Raw genomic sequence first — 14,701 nt, forward strand, 5'->3', positions numbered from 1 at the left:
CGGGAGAGCCTCCATATTCCTTTTGGAATCTGCGTCAGCATTCCATTGGCGAATCCACAACGCCCTTCTTGCTGAAACAGCCATGGTAGCGGCTTTTGATCCCAAGAGACCAATATCTTTCATGGCTTCTAGCATATACGCAGCAGTGTCTTTGATATGACCCAACGTTAGGAGAATCTCGTCTCTATCTATTGTGTCAATCTCTGATGACAAGTTTTCTGACCACTTTAAAATAGCACTACTCACCCACGCACAGGCAATGGTAGGCCTGAGTAGTGTTCCATTGGCCACATAAATGGATTTTAACGTAGTCTCTAACTTGCGGTCTGCCGGCTCCTTTAGGGAAGCCGTCCCAGGCGCAGGGAGAATCACCTTTTTAGTTAATCGTGACAGGGCACTGTCTAAAATGGGGGGTGACTCCCACCTTTTCCTGTCCTCTGCCGGGAAAGGATAAGCTACCTGAATTCTTTTGGGAATCTGAAATTTCTTTTCAGGGTTTACCCAGACTCCCTCAAAGAGTGTTCAGCTCATGAGATGGAGGAAAAGTTACGTTAATTTTCTTTTCTTTATAAAAGTAAGAATTCTCCTGAGGTAAAGGAAGGGGCTCCGTAACTTATAAGACCTCATTTATAGCAACAATCGTGTACTGAATGTTTTTCGCTAATTTTGGATCTATTCCCCTGGAATCACTAGTGTCGACACAGGAATCAGAGTCCGTGTCGGTATCAGTTTGTACTTCTTGTGCAAATGACCTTTTATGTGACCCAGAGGGGTCCCCTGTGGATGAAAAGGCAGAACTAATAAAAATCACATCTTCCACGGATTTTTTCCAGGTTTCTGCATGAGACTTAGACTTATCCAATCTCTTACTGATATGATTCACACTATCACGTAATTGTTTCACCCATTCAGGCTCGTGGTGTGCCTGCAGCGTCACCACATTACAACTCTGTGTCCCTAAAATGGCTCCCTCAGGGGAAGAGCTCCCTGCCTCAGACATGTCACACACGTGCACAAACACACCACAGACACTCCGGGGCTTATAGGGGAGAGACCCACAGTAAAATCTGTCAGAAGGACACAGATAGGATTTGCCAGTTCACAACTCAGCACTAATGACTAAACTCCCTGTGTAATATAAAATGTCCACAGAGACCTGTAGCGCCTTTATAATGCCAAATTAACAATACAGCACCAATTTACACTGTGCCCCCCCCCCCCCCTTTTTGTACCCTGATACTTGGTTCAGAAGTGGAGGAGGACCAGCGTTTCTTCCCCTGCAGCTTGCTTGGAGAAAATGGCGCTGAGCAGTGTGCTGGCTGAATGAGGAGGAAGCCCCGCCCCCTGTAATGGCACGTTTCCCCTCAGAATATATGACTAATATATTTATACTCGCGGGGGTGTAAGATTGTGCCACGGCCCAATATGCTACCTTTTTGCCAGTCAGAGTAGGTTTTCATGCTGCCCAGGGTGCCCACCGCGCCCTGCTGTGCGCTGTGTATGGATAGCATGTCCGCGCAGCGTTCCTGCTCACTGCACGGTACATTGAACCATCACGATGACCGGAAGTCCCTCTTGCAGATCTCCGGTAATAATACTCACGCGTCTTCTGACTTCTGGCTCTGTTAGGGGGATGACGGCGTGCTGTGAGAGTGAGCGCATAGCCGCAGCTAGTGTTCAGTACCCTTCAGGAGCTAATGGTGTCCTGTCAGCAAGAAGCAGAGCCATGAAACTCTTTAGGAAGTTGGTCCCTACTTCTTCCCCCTAAGTCCCACGAAGCAGGTAGACTGTTGCCAGCAGTCTCCCTGAAAATAAAAAAACCTAACAGTCTTTTCAGTGAAACTCAGTAGAGCTCCACTGGAGTGCGACCAGTCTGCCTGGGCACATTTTCTAAACTGAGGTCTGGAGAAGGGGCATAGAGGGAGGAGCCAGTTCACACTCTAGAAAAGTCTTAAAGTGCCCATGGCTCCTGCGGAACAGTCTATACCCCATGGCACTGAAGTGGACCCCAGCATCCTCTAGGACGAATGAGAAACAAGAATACTGTGCTGTAAGAAACAAGCTATCTGATTTAACAGGACAGAGGAAGGATGACTTACTATTCTAGGAGCCGCGGGGGTGATGAATGGAACTCTGCCCCATAATTTAATTAGATCACCAAGTGTCTGAAAGGCATCGTCACAAACTCTCCTTAGCAATAATGTCATGGGAAAGTATCCAGCTTGATACCATTCTGCCATCTCTCGATTATTAAAAGGACCTATGAAATAGACAATTATGGTTTGAAATGCATAACACAAAACAAACCTCTCTTTAACATTCAATTATGCAAGAGCGTAAGGAAGGACAACACTCACCCTGGATTTCTCCCTGCGGATCTTTGTAGAACCACTTCTGCTGGTTGTCTAGAGATGGTCCTTTTATTCTGTGCTCTGGTGCTTTCCCTGTTAACCTGTCATCATCTAGCGTCCCGTCCTGCAGGTACGCCACCATCTGTTGTGCCTGCTGCAAATGGTTACAAATGACTTATCAGTAATCTTAATAAGTTGGTGGGAGATCACAGCATTACAACAGAAAGGTACTCATAATAATGTTTAATTATTAGTTGCTTATCAGCTACTGAGCTCCATTTGCTGCTTAATATACAGGGAGAATAATGAATTAAATAAAAACTGTGACATATTAAATATTTTAAGACACACATATTAACAGGAAGTCTACAATGTCCTTATTAGACTTCTCCTCTAGTATTTTACCTGTTCTAGATGTTCTAGTCCGTCCTCTTCATCAGGGTGTAGTGCGCCCATTCCCGGAGCCGCACAACCTGAAGGATAAGCAGGCCCTGATGAGGTGCTTATCTGGAGAGGAGGCGAGGAATGAATGGCTAGTCCTTGATGAGGATCTTTAACTTGTTGAGCAGCAGTGCTTTGGCTAAATACAGGAGATGGGGATTGAGGTATACAAGAAGCTGTTGACTCAAGTGAACCTCTGGGACCATGTAAATTAGAATCTGCAGGGACAAACAATGCAATAGATACAATAAAAGACAAATCAATAATTATACAGTAGACTAAGAAAGCAAATAGACAAAAGGAAACATACTGGACTGTTTCACTAATTGCCATGTGGCTTTCACTTGCCAGTCTAGAACAGCTTAAAGCCTAAATTCTCTACATCCAATACAAATAACACCACTCTTTAGTCTTAAATGCAACGCAACATAATTTTTTACCTGTGCTAGTAACTGTTACAACATACAAAGCTAATCATAGGAGAGGTTTTAAACATTTAAAAGAAAAAAAGGTATAAATTGTATAAATGTACTCCAATTAAGGAATTAAGCAAATTTGTGGTGTGCTGTATAGACCAACTTTAGGGGATACTTGAGTAACAGTTAACATCTTATTAGGACTGACAATGATTTTAGGTCATAAGAACATCTAAAGAGTAAATATGTTCTACTTCGCCTGCTGTGAACAGCTGAAGAGATGAGCTTGATAATGATACAAAAGAATACTGGCAGTTGCAGCAATACAAAAATTCAAGAATTTTTATTTTTTTAATTTGTTGAATTTAGCCATTGTTTAAGCTGGAAATAGCGCAGTCACGCTGGATACCAATGATGAGGTGAATGTGAGTATTAGAAGGGTATAAGTGGGTTCATGATTTAAAATAAAGTATTTTATGAAATAAAGAGATGAAAACATCAGTCTACTCAAATATGTAACCTAATGTCACAATGCTAAACATGACTTATTAACCCCACTACCAATGGACTCATTCTCCTTTCCGTTGTTCTGGTTCACTGGGCTTAACTTATTTTCATTAACTAATTTATTTTTATACATACAGATAAACACTTTTTTTGGAACAGTTGTTTCTATTGATAACATACTTAAATAGCGTGTTTGTATTGTTGTTTATTATTATTTCACATCCACTAGAAGGAAAAAAAACATTTTAGGAAAATAATTGTCGCTGTTGCATATTAAGTGCAATCATAGGAAATTATCCTGAAATATACATTTTCCTAGCTTTCTCAAATATACAATTTGAATATAGGCCAAATGAATTAATGCTAGTGGCAGCTCTAGAAGGCTGTGAGGGAGTGTATATTGAGATGAGGTTCTAGATGTAGGTGAGAGTGAACACCTAGGGGTAAATATACTAAGGTGGGAGTTTTTTTTTTTTAGAACTGGTCATGTTGCTCATAGCAACCAATCAGATTCTACTTAACATGTATCTAGCTGCTTCTAGAACAGAATAGATAGAATCTGATTGGTTGCTATGGGAAAAGCCCCAGCTCCAAGAAAAGAACTGGGTAACTGCAAGATAGATTTTATACCTCTGACAGCCCGCACCCTGTGGTTATACCCAAAATGATTTTCTGTGTGAAGAAATTTATGTCCACTGCTTCAAGTGGTTCAAAAGGAAATTGTTGTGATGCCTTCACATTAAATTCAAGTCCCAAGGGACTAGCAGAAGACTGAATGGTGGTCACAAATATGGCACATTCTGCAAAAGAGTCTGTTGTCACAAAGGAATAGCCTCTGTTGAGGCTAGTCTCATTCACAAAGGAGAGACCAATGCATTATTGGCGACAGACTAATCTGTTGTATAGACATGGGATGGTAGAATGTTACACATTACGTTTGTACTAGACTGCCCATGACTGGAAACATGCAAATTGCACAGTTTGAAATGTCAGGACCATCTTTCCCTTACATCTAAAGCAGAAATGCATTCTTGTCCATCAACAACAGAGAACCAACAGGAAACATAAAAGATTTTGAAAAAGGCCATCTTATCCTACCATGCCTTACTAGAAAGAAATCTCTACACACTTGACATAGAAAGGTCGCTTGGATGTCTTGGGACAAAATGGAACTACTCCAGTGCTTTCATACTGTACAAACTGCTTTCATTATTAAGTACTCTGAACGCACTGTGGGGCCATGAATCAAATAATAGGATTTTCATACCTACCGGTAAATCCTTTTCTCTTAGTCCGTAGAGGATGCCGGGGATGTTTCAAGAACCATGGGGTATAGACGGGATCCGCAGGAGACATGGGCACACTATGAGACTTTGAATGGGTGTGAACTTGCTCCTCCCTCTATGCCCCTCCTCCAGACTCCAGTTATAGGAACTGTGCCCAGGGAGACGGACATTTCGAGGAAAAGGATTTATTTAATTATTTTAAACTAAGGTGAGATACACACCAGCTCACACCACTAACACGCCGTACAACATGGCATTCAACAACAACGCATACAACGGCATGACCAACAATAGTCACAGATTGACTGAACTCAATGCAACATGAGCGTAACTCTAACCAAACTGCAGATACAGCCTGCACTGGGACGGGCGCCCAGCATCCTCTACGGACTAAGAGAAAAGGATTTACCGGTAGGTATTAAAATCCTATTTTCTCATACGTCCTAGAGGATGCTGGGGATACTTCAAGAACCATGGGGTTTATACCAAAGCTCTAGAACGGGCGGGAAAGTGCGGATGAGACTGCAGCAAACAAGAGGTCCTCCTGAGCCAGGGTATCAAACTTGTAAAACTTCGCAAAGGTGTTTGATCCCGACCAAGTAGCAGCTCAGCAAAGTTGTAACGCCAAGACTCCACGGGCAGCCGCCCAGGATGAGCCCACCTTTCTAGTAGAATGGGCTTTCACCGATTTCGGTAACGGCAATCCTGCCGTAGAATGAGCCTGCTAAATCGTATTACAAATCCAGCGCGCAATAGTCTGCTTAGAAGCAGGAGCCCCAATCTTGTTGGGAGCCCACAGGACAAACAGAGCCTCTGTTTTCCTAAACTGAGCCGTTCTGGCGACATAGATCTTCAAAGCTCTGACCACATCGAGAAACTTTGATTCCGCCAAGGCCTCAGTAGCCACAGGCACCACAATAGGCTGGTTTACGTGAGATGATGAAACCACTTTCGGCAGAAATTGTTGACGAGTTCTCAACTCCGCTCTATCAGCATGGAAAATCAAATAGGGGCTTTTGTGAGACAAAGCCGCCAACTCAGACACTCGCCTTGTGGATGCCAAGGCCAACAATATGACCACTTTCCAAGTAAGGAATTTTAACTCAACCTTGCGCAAAGGTTCAAACCAATGTGATTGCAAGAATTGCAACACCACATTAAGATCCCACGGTGCCACAGGAGGCACAAATGGATGTTGGATGTGCAGCAAGCCTTTTACGAAGGTCTGAACTTCTGGAAAAGAAGCCAATTCATTCTGAAAAAAGATCAACAAGGCCGAAATCTGCACTTTAATAGAGCCTAACTTTAGGCCCGCATCCACACCTGCTTGTAGGAAATTAAGCAAACGCCCCAGGTGAAATTCTTCCGTAGGAGCCTTCTTGGATTCACACCAAGACACATTTTCTCCAAATACAGCGGTAATGCTTTGCAGTTACTTCTTTTCTAGCCTGAAGAAGTGTGGGAATGACTTCACTGGGAATACCCTTTCGGGCTAGGATTTGGCGTTCAACCGCCATGCCATCAAACGCAGCCGCGGTAAGTCCTGATACACGCACGGCCCCTGTTGTAACAGGTCCTCCCAAAAGAGGAAGAGGCCAGGGATCTTCCATGAGCAACTCCTGAAGATCTGGATACCAGGCCCTTCTAGGCCAATCCGGAACAATGAGGATCGCCTGAACCCTTGTTCTTCTTATAATTTTTATCACCTTTGGAATGAGTGGAAGTGGAGGGAACCCATATACCGACGGAAACACCCACGGTGTCACTAGGGCGTCCACCGCTATCGCTTGAGGGTCCCTTGACCAATATCTCTGAAGTTTCTTGTTGAGGCGGGACGCCATCATGTCTACTTGAGGAACTCCCCAACGACTTGTCACTTCTGCAAAGACCTCTTGATGAAGACCCCACTCTCCTGGATAGAGATCGTGTCTGCTGAGGAAGTCTGCTTCCCAGTTGTCCACTCCTGGAATGAAGACTGCTGACAGAGCGCTGGCATGTCTTTCCGTCCAGCGAAGAATCTTCGTGGCCTCGGCCATCGCCGCTCTGCTTCTTGTTCCACCTTGGCGGTTTATGTACGCCACCGCTGTCACGTTGTCTGACTGAATCAAGACAGGCAGACCTCGAAAATGATGTTCTGCTTGCAGTATGCCGTTGTAATGGCTCTTAATTCCAGAATGTTTATGTGTAGACAAGCTTCCTGGCTTGACCACTTTCCCTGAAAGTTTCTTCCCTGTGTGACTGCTCCCCAGCCTCGGAGGCTTGCATCTGTGGTCACCAGGATCCAATCTTGAATCCCGAACCTGCGTCCCTCCAGAAGGTGAGAACTGTGCAGCCACCACAGACGGGAGATTCTGGTCCTGGGAGATAGAATTATTTTCCGGTGCATGTCCAGGTGAGACCCGGACCACTGGTCCAACAGGTTCCACTGAAACACCCTGGCATGGAACCTGCCATACGGATTGGCCTCGTAGGCCGCCACCATCTTCCCCAGCAACCGAGTGCATTGAAGAAATGACACCTTTTCCGGTTTCAGAATCTGTTTTACCATGTTCTGTAATTCCAGAGCTTTTTCCACTGGAAGAAAAACTCTCTGCAATTATGTATCCAGAATCCTACCCAGGAACGACAGCCATGTCATCGGATCCAACTGTGATTTTGGCAAATATAGGAGCCAACCATGTTGTTGCAGAATCGTCAGTGAAAGGGCAACATTCTTCAGCAATTGCTCCTTGGACCTCGCCTTTATGAGGAGATCGTCCAAGTACGGGATAATTGCGATTCCCTGCTTGCACAGGAGAACCATCATTTCCGCCATTACTTTGGTCTGTCCACTGCTCCGAGGATTTTCACCAGACGGCAACGTCTGAAATTGGTAATGACAATCCTACACAGCAAATCTCAGGTAAGCCTGATGTGGAGGATATATGGGGACATGCAAGCAGGCATCTTTTATGTCGACCGACACCATAAAATCCCCCTCTTCCAGACTGGAAATCACTGCTCGGAGAGATTCCATCTTGAATTTTAATTTTTTTAGAAAGAAATTGAGAGATTTTAGGTTCACAATCGGTCTGACTGAGCCATCCGGCTTCGGGACCATGAACAGGCTCGAATAAAAGCCTTCCCCCTGTTGTGACGGGGGCACTGTGACAATTACTTGATTTTGACACAACTTTAGTATCGCAGCGCTTACGATCTCCCTTTCTAGAAGAGAAGCTGGCAAGGCCGATTTGAAAAATTGGTGAGGGGGCACGTCTTGAAACTCTAACCTGTACCCTTGGGTTACTATTTCTACCGAGTGCACCCAGACTTAACTGAAGAGTTGGAGACGTGCCCCCACCAGTGCGGACTCTCGCAGAGGAGCCCCAGCGACATGCGGTGGATTTGGTAGAAGCCGGAGAGGACTTCTGCTCTTGGGAACTTGCCACAGCCTGTGACCTTTTCCCCTTCCTCTCCCCCTCGCAGCAAGGAAGGAGGACCCGCGTCCTTTTTTGAATTTATTGGGCCGAAAGGACTGCATCTGGTAGTGAGGCGATTTCTTCTGCTGTGCAGGAACATAAGGTAAAAATGAAGATTTACCCGCGGTAGCCGTAGACACCAGGTCAGTGAGGCAGTCACCAAACAAGACACTACCGTTAAACGGCAGAGACTACATCGCCTTCTTAGAGTCAGCATTCCATTGATGAATCCACAATGCTCTCCTTGCTGAGACAGCCATGACATTGGCCCTTGATCCCAAAAGGCCAATATCCCTTACAGCTTCTTTTAAATATGCTGCAGCGTCCCTGATGTGACCCAGAGTCAAAAGCACACTATCCCTGTCTAGGGTATCTACCTCAGATGACAAGTTATCTGCCCACTTTTCAATAGCGCTACTCACCCATGCCTAAGCAACGGCAGGCCTGAGTAGCGACCCTGTAGTGACCTAAATGGATTTTAGTGTATTTTCCTGCAGGATCCTTTAGTGTATTTTAGTGCAGGATCCTTTAGGGCTGCCGTGTCAGGGGACGGAAGCGCCACCTTTTTGGATAGACGCGATAAAGTTTTGTCTACCGTGGGGATTGACTCCCACCTTTCCCTGTCCCCAGAGGGGAATGGATATGCCACTGGAATTCTTTTGGGAACATGCATCTTCTTGTCAGGATTTCCCCAAGCCTTTTCAAAACGTGCGTTCAGTTCATGAGAGGGAGGAGACGTTACCTCAGGTTTCTTTCCTTTAAACATACAGACCCTCGTATCAGGAACAGCAGGGTCCTCCGTAATATGTAATACGTCTTTTATTGCCACAATCATGTACTGAATACTCTTAGCCAGTTTTGGATGTAATCTGGCATCACTATAGTCGACACTGGAATCAAAGTCCGTGTCGGTATCTGTATCTGCTATCTGGGTAAATGTACGTTTCTGTGACCCCGAAGGGGTCTGGGCTTGTGACAAAGCATCTTCCATGGATTTCCTCCATGTCTGGTTCTTAGATTCAGATTTATCAAATCTCTTAATCAACCTAGTCATATTTGCATTTAAAACACTCAACATAGTCACCCAATCATCCGTTGGTGGTGCCGACACTGCCACTCACAGTATTTTCTGTCCCCACTCCAGCCTCCTCCTGGGAAGAGCATCCAGCCTCAGACATGTCGACACACACTTACCGACACCCACAACCACACTGGGGCTATAGGAGACAGACTCACAACAAAGCCTGTAAGAGAGAGACAGAGAGAGTTCTGCCAGCTCACACCCAGCACCTATCCCGGTATTGAAGCAAGTAAAAAACTGGCCAGACCTGTTAGCGCTTTTTATATAATTTAGCACCAAATCACTCGGGTCCCCCCCCCGTTTTGCACCCTGGTCAGAGCTGTGTGAGCTAAGCCCCGCCCACTACATGGCGTGCTTCAGCCCCGCTTAAATTTATCTTTATACTGGCGGGGGTCCCTTAACTAGTGCCTAGGCCCTGTTATCACTTATGCCAGTGGCGTTTGTGGTGTACATGCTGCCCAGGGCGCCCCCCCCCCCCTGCGCCCTGCAGTACAGAGTTGTGTGTGGGAGCATGGCGCGCAGCGCAGCCGCTACGCAGTACCTCAAACGCCGTCTTCTGCCATCACTGAAGTCTTCTGATCTTCTCATACTCACCCGGCTTCTGTCTTCTGGCTCTGTGAGGGAGGTAACGGCGCGGCTCCGGGAACAAGCAGCTAGGTGTACCAAGTGATCGAACCCTCTAGAGCTAATGTCCAGTAGCCTAAGAAGCAGAGCCCTGGAACTCAGAGAAGTAGGTCTGGTTCTCTCCCCTCAGTCCCACGATGCAGGGAGCCTGTTGCCAGCAGGTCTACCTGAAAATAATAAACCTAATAAAAGTATTTTTCTGAGAAACTCTGGAGAGCTCCTCAGTGTGCATCCAGTCTCACTGGGCACAGAATCTAACTGGAGTCTGGAGTCTAAGTGTGCCCATGTCTCCTGCGGATCCCGTCCCCATGGTTCTTGAAACATCCCCAGCATCCTCTAGGACGCATGAGAAAAAACTATTCTGGCCCCAACACCCTGCCGGCTATCATCCACAATCACTGATGAAAGATGGGTACTTGGAGCACATGCTACCAATGCAATACATCAGCAGCGCTATACCATCAAATTTGATATCTGTAAACATCTGTATGCTTGAAGTGGCCAGACAATAACTTAAAAGTAAAGACGTTAAACTTCGCCTGCTGTGAACAGCTGAAGAGATGAGCATGATTATGATACAAAATACTGGCAGTTGTAGCAAAACAAAAATTCAAGATTTTTTTTTTCATTTGTTGAATTAAGCCATTGTTTTAGCTGAAAATAGCGCAGTCATGCTGAATACCAATGACGAGGTGAATGCAAGTATTAGAAGGCTATAAGTCGGTTCATGTTTTAAAATAAATAGTAGTATTCTCTAAGATATAGAGACGAAAAATTTGTCATCTGTAAACATCAGTGTGCTTGAAACGGTCAGACAATAACTCGAGTAAATGACTAGATTAAACCTAACAGTACGTCATGAAGAAACTTCAGGAAATGTGCAAATTCATTAACTATACATACGGTAAAGGTTAGTTCACAGTTCAGGCAAACGTAAATGAAGGCATATGGTGCCCATGTTTCATTCCTCACCTTCTTTATGGCTCAGTGAGGTCGGCGCTGCTGGCGGTGTCCGAGGTTTTACTTCCTGCTCATTGTCATTGTTGACAACCGTTGAAGTAGTCGCCTTCTGGACAGGCGGATCAACATGAGGCTCCGTTCTCTTTGCTGGGGAAAGGGCGTGCACCTCTTGAGATGTGGACACTGAATAGAAAATACAAAGAAAACGTATACAAGACAAATGAAACAAAATTTCCTATAACTCATCATTCCTTAATATCCATATTATTAAATAAAAACAAAAAATAAGATTTTAAACCTACCGGTGAATCTATTTCTCCTAGTCCGTTGAGGATGCTGGGGACTCCGTAAGGACCATGGGGCATAGACGGGCTCCGCAGGAGATAGGGCACCTAAAAAGAACTTTGACTATGGGTGTGCACTGGCTCCTCCCTCTATGCCCCTCCTCCAGACCTCAGTTAGAGAACTGTGCCCAGAGGAGATGGACAATACAAGGCAGGATTTAGCAATCCAAGGGCAAGATTCATACCAGCCCACACCAATCATACCATGTAACCTGGAACATACATAACCAGTTAACAGTATGAACAAACGACAGTAACGGTCCAAGACCGATGTCAACTGTAACATAACCCTTATGTAAGCAACAACTATATACAAGTCTTGCAGAGTTTCCGCACTGGGACGGGCGCCCAGCATCCTCTATGGACTAGGACACAGGTTCTCAAACTCGGTCCTCAGGACCCCACCCGGTTCATGTTTTGCAGGTCACCTGTAGATTTTTAAAATGTGACAGTTGGTGATACACAGTGCACCTGCCGGGTGACATGGAAAACGTGAACCGTGTGGGGTCCTGAGGACCGAGTTTGAGAACCACTGGACTAGGAGAAATAGATTTACCGGTAGGTTTAAAATCTTATTTTCTCTTACGTCCTAGAGGATGCTGGGGACTCCGTAAGGACCATGGGGTTTATACCAAAGCATCCAATCGGGCGAGAGAGTGCGTATGACTCTTCAGCACCGACTGAGCAAACGCTAGGTCCTCATCAGCTAGGGTATCAAACTTGTAGAATTTAGCAAAAGTGTTTGACCCCGACCAAGTCGCCGCTCGGCAAAGTTGTAATGCCGAGACGCCTCGGGCAGCCGCCCAAGAAGAGCCCACCTTCCTAGTGGAATGGGCCTTAACCGAATTTGGTACCGGCAATCCAGCCGTAGAGTGAGCCTGCTGAATCGTATTACAGATCCAGCGAGCAATAGTCTGCTTCGAAGCAGGAGCGCCAATCTTATTGGCCGCATACAGGACAAACAGAGCCTCTGTTTTCCTAATTCTAGCCGTCCTGGCTACATAAATTTTTAAGGCCCTGACTACGTCCAGGGATCTGGAATCCTCCAGGTCACTTGTAGCCACAGGCACCACAATAGGTTGATTCATATGGAACGAAGAAACCACTTTAGGCAAAAATTGCGGACGTGTCCTCAATTCAGCTCGATCCACATGAAAAATCAAGTAGGGGCTCTTGTGTGACAAAGCCGCCAATTCTGACACTCGCCTTGCCGATGCTAACAATATGACCACCTTCCAGGTAAGAAATTTCAACTCAACCTTGTTAAGTGGTTCAAACCAGTGTGATTTTAGGAACTGCAACACCACGTTCAGGTCCCATGGTGCCACTGGAGGCACAAAAGGGGGCTGGATGTGCAGCACTCCCTTTACAAACGTCTGGACTTCTGGAAGAGAGGCCAATTCCTTCTGAAAGAAAATCGAGGGGGCCGAAATCTGTACCTTAACAGAGCCTAATTTCAGACCCATATCCACTCCTGTCTGTAGGAAGTGGAGAAGACGACCCAGATGAAAATCTTCCGTAGGTGCATTCTAATAGGCCCTACACACTTGTAGATAATACTGCACGATTTGAACGATCTCGTTCATTAATGAACGAGAACTCGTTCAAATCGTGCAGTGTGTATATACCAGCGATGAACGATGCGCGACCCCGCGCTCGTTCATCGCTGGTCTATCATCGCTGATACATGCAAGTCAATCTGAACGATACCGACATATACAATGTGCGGTATCGTTTATTGTGTATGTATCAGCGATGAACGATACTCCCCCGCCGCCACGCCACGCCCGTCCGTCCGTGATCAGAGGAACTCCCGGCCGTCAGTGAAGAGGAGCGCAGCACAGCCAGCCGCAGCATCGTGGAAGAGGAGCAGCGCGCCTTCGATAAGTATAGCAGCACAGTGTTCCCACTGGCCACCAATGACACACTGGCCACCAATGAATTTAATAAAATCCACTGGCCACCAATGTATATAATATATTTCCCCCTGGCCACCAATGCATTATGTCCCCCGGCAGTGTGCATGCAGCATGTGTTCCTAGTACACCGCATGCATATTGATATGTTGTGTACTGAGAACACATGCTGCATGCACACTGCCGGGGGACAAACCGCTGCCCACCAATGTATATAATATATTTCCCCCTGGCCACCAATGCATTATGTCCCCCGGCAGTGTGCATGCAGCATGTGTTCTCAGTACACAGCTATTCAATATGCATGCTGTGTACTAAAAACACATGCTGCATGCACACTGCCGGGGGACATAATGCATTGGTGGCCAGGGGATATATTATATACATTGGTGGGCAGCGGTTTGTCCCCCGGCAGTGTGCATGAAGCACACCCATGGATTCTACGTGGACAAGGGGACCGAGCCTCGTGTCAACATAGGTAAGTATGTATGAATGTAAGTGTGCATGTATGTAATAAAGTTGTACTGTCACTGTGTGTGTGTACTGTTTTTATTTGGGTATTTTTCTTGTAGTAGAACTACAGGTACCAGCGGGCCCGTTTCCCCCCCGCATGCTGATACTTGTGGTTCTCCAAGTACCAGCTTGCGTGGAGGCTTGCTGGGACTTGTAGTTCTTTCCCCCCCCTTTTTTTTTAATAAAGTATTTTTATTCAGTAAAATGAAGAGTAAGGTACAGACATTGCAGACCAATAGCATATCACATACATCAGTCATATCAGAACTTGATTTATGGTACAATTTAACATCAGTGGATTAACTGCTATGTCTATGAGGGAGTGAGCATGCATTTCGATTTTTCAGTCTTTTATGATCCGCAAGATCCGCAACCATTATGTACGTCTCCATTAAATTTTTATTAATTTTTGCCCTTAAGCTAACCAAGAAAAGAACAAATAAACAGAACAAACATAACTAAATCAAAAAAATAGTAAGCACCTAGATAGAAGCGTAGGAAGGAGCGATCAGCTGATTCAGGAGCACAATAATCAAGTATATGCTTAGGCGAGCACGCAGGGCTCCACTGCCAACCATCTTAAACGAATATCCTTAAGCAGTAAGTCATTTATGTGGTATCACTTCAGTTCACACTGTGATTAAGGGACCAGTTGGGAATGGGGGGAGTTCAGCCATGGAGACCAGACTCATTCAAATTTGGCTGAAGCATTTTGCTTCATATATATATATCTTTCTTTGAATATTGTATCGTTAACCAGGGACTTGAGCGCAGATATTAAAGGGCCACCAGGGGCCATCCAGA

General features: G+C 45.5%; 1 protein-coding gene across 13 annotated transcripts in view; it reads right to left on the reverse strand.

Annotated features, from left to right (window-relative positions):
- The window catches only part of GIGYF2 (GRB10 interacting GYF protein 2), a 452,656-nt gene that overhangs the window by 143,192 nt on the left and 294,763 nt on the right, over nt 1–14,701 (reverse strand). For all 13 annotated transcript variants that reach the window (XM_063915746.1, XM_063915737.1, XM_063915739.1 and 10 more), the window contains 4 exons: nt 11,137–11,307; nt 2,757–3,010; nt 2,358–2,505; nt 2,100–2,260 (listed from right to left, as the gene is read on the reverse strand). In XM_063915746.1, the coding sequence (XP_063771816.1) occupies nt 2,100–2,260; nt 2,358–2,505; nt 2,757–3,010; nt 11,137–11,307 (734 nt within the window). The remainder of the gene's footprint in view (nt 1–2,099; nt 2,261–2,357; nt 2,506–2,756; nt 3,011–11,136; nt 11,308–14,701) is intronic.

This window comes from Pseudophryne corroboree, chromosome 4 (assembly GCF_028390025.1).
Source record: "Pseudophryne corroboree isolate aPseCor3 chromosome 4, aPseCor3.hap2, whole genome shotgun sequence".
Taxonomy (NCBI): Eukaryota; Metazoa; Chordata; class Amphibia; order Anura; family Myobatrachidae; genus Pseudophryne; species Pseudophryne corroboree.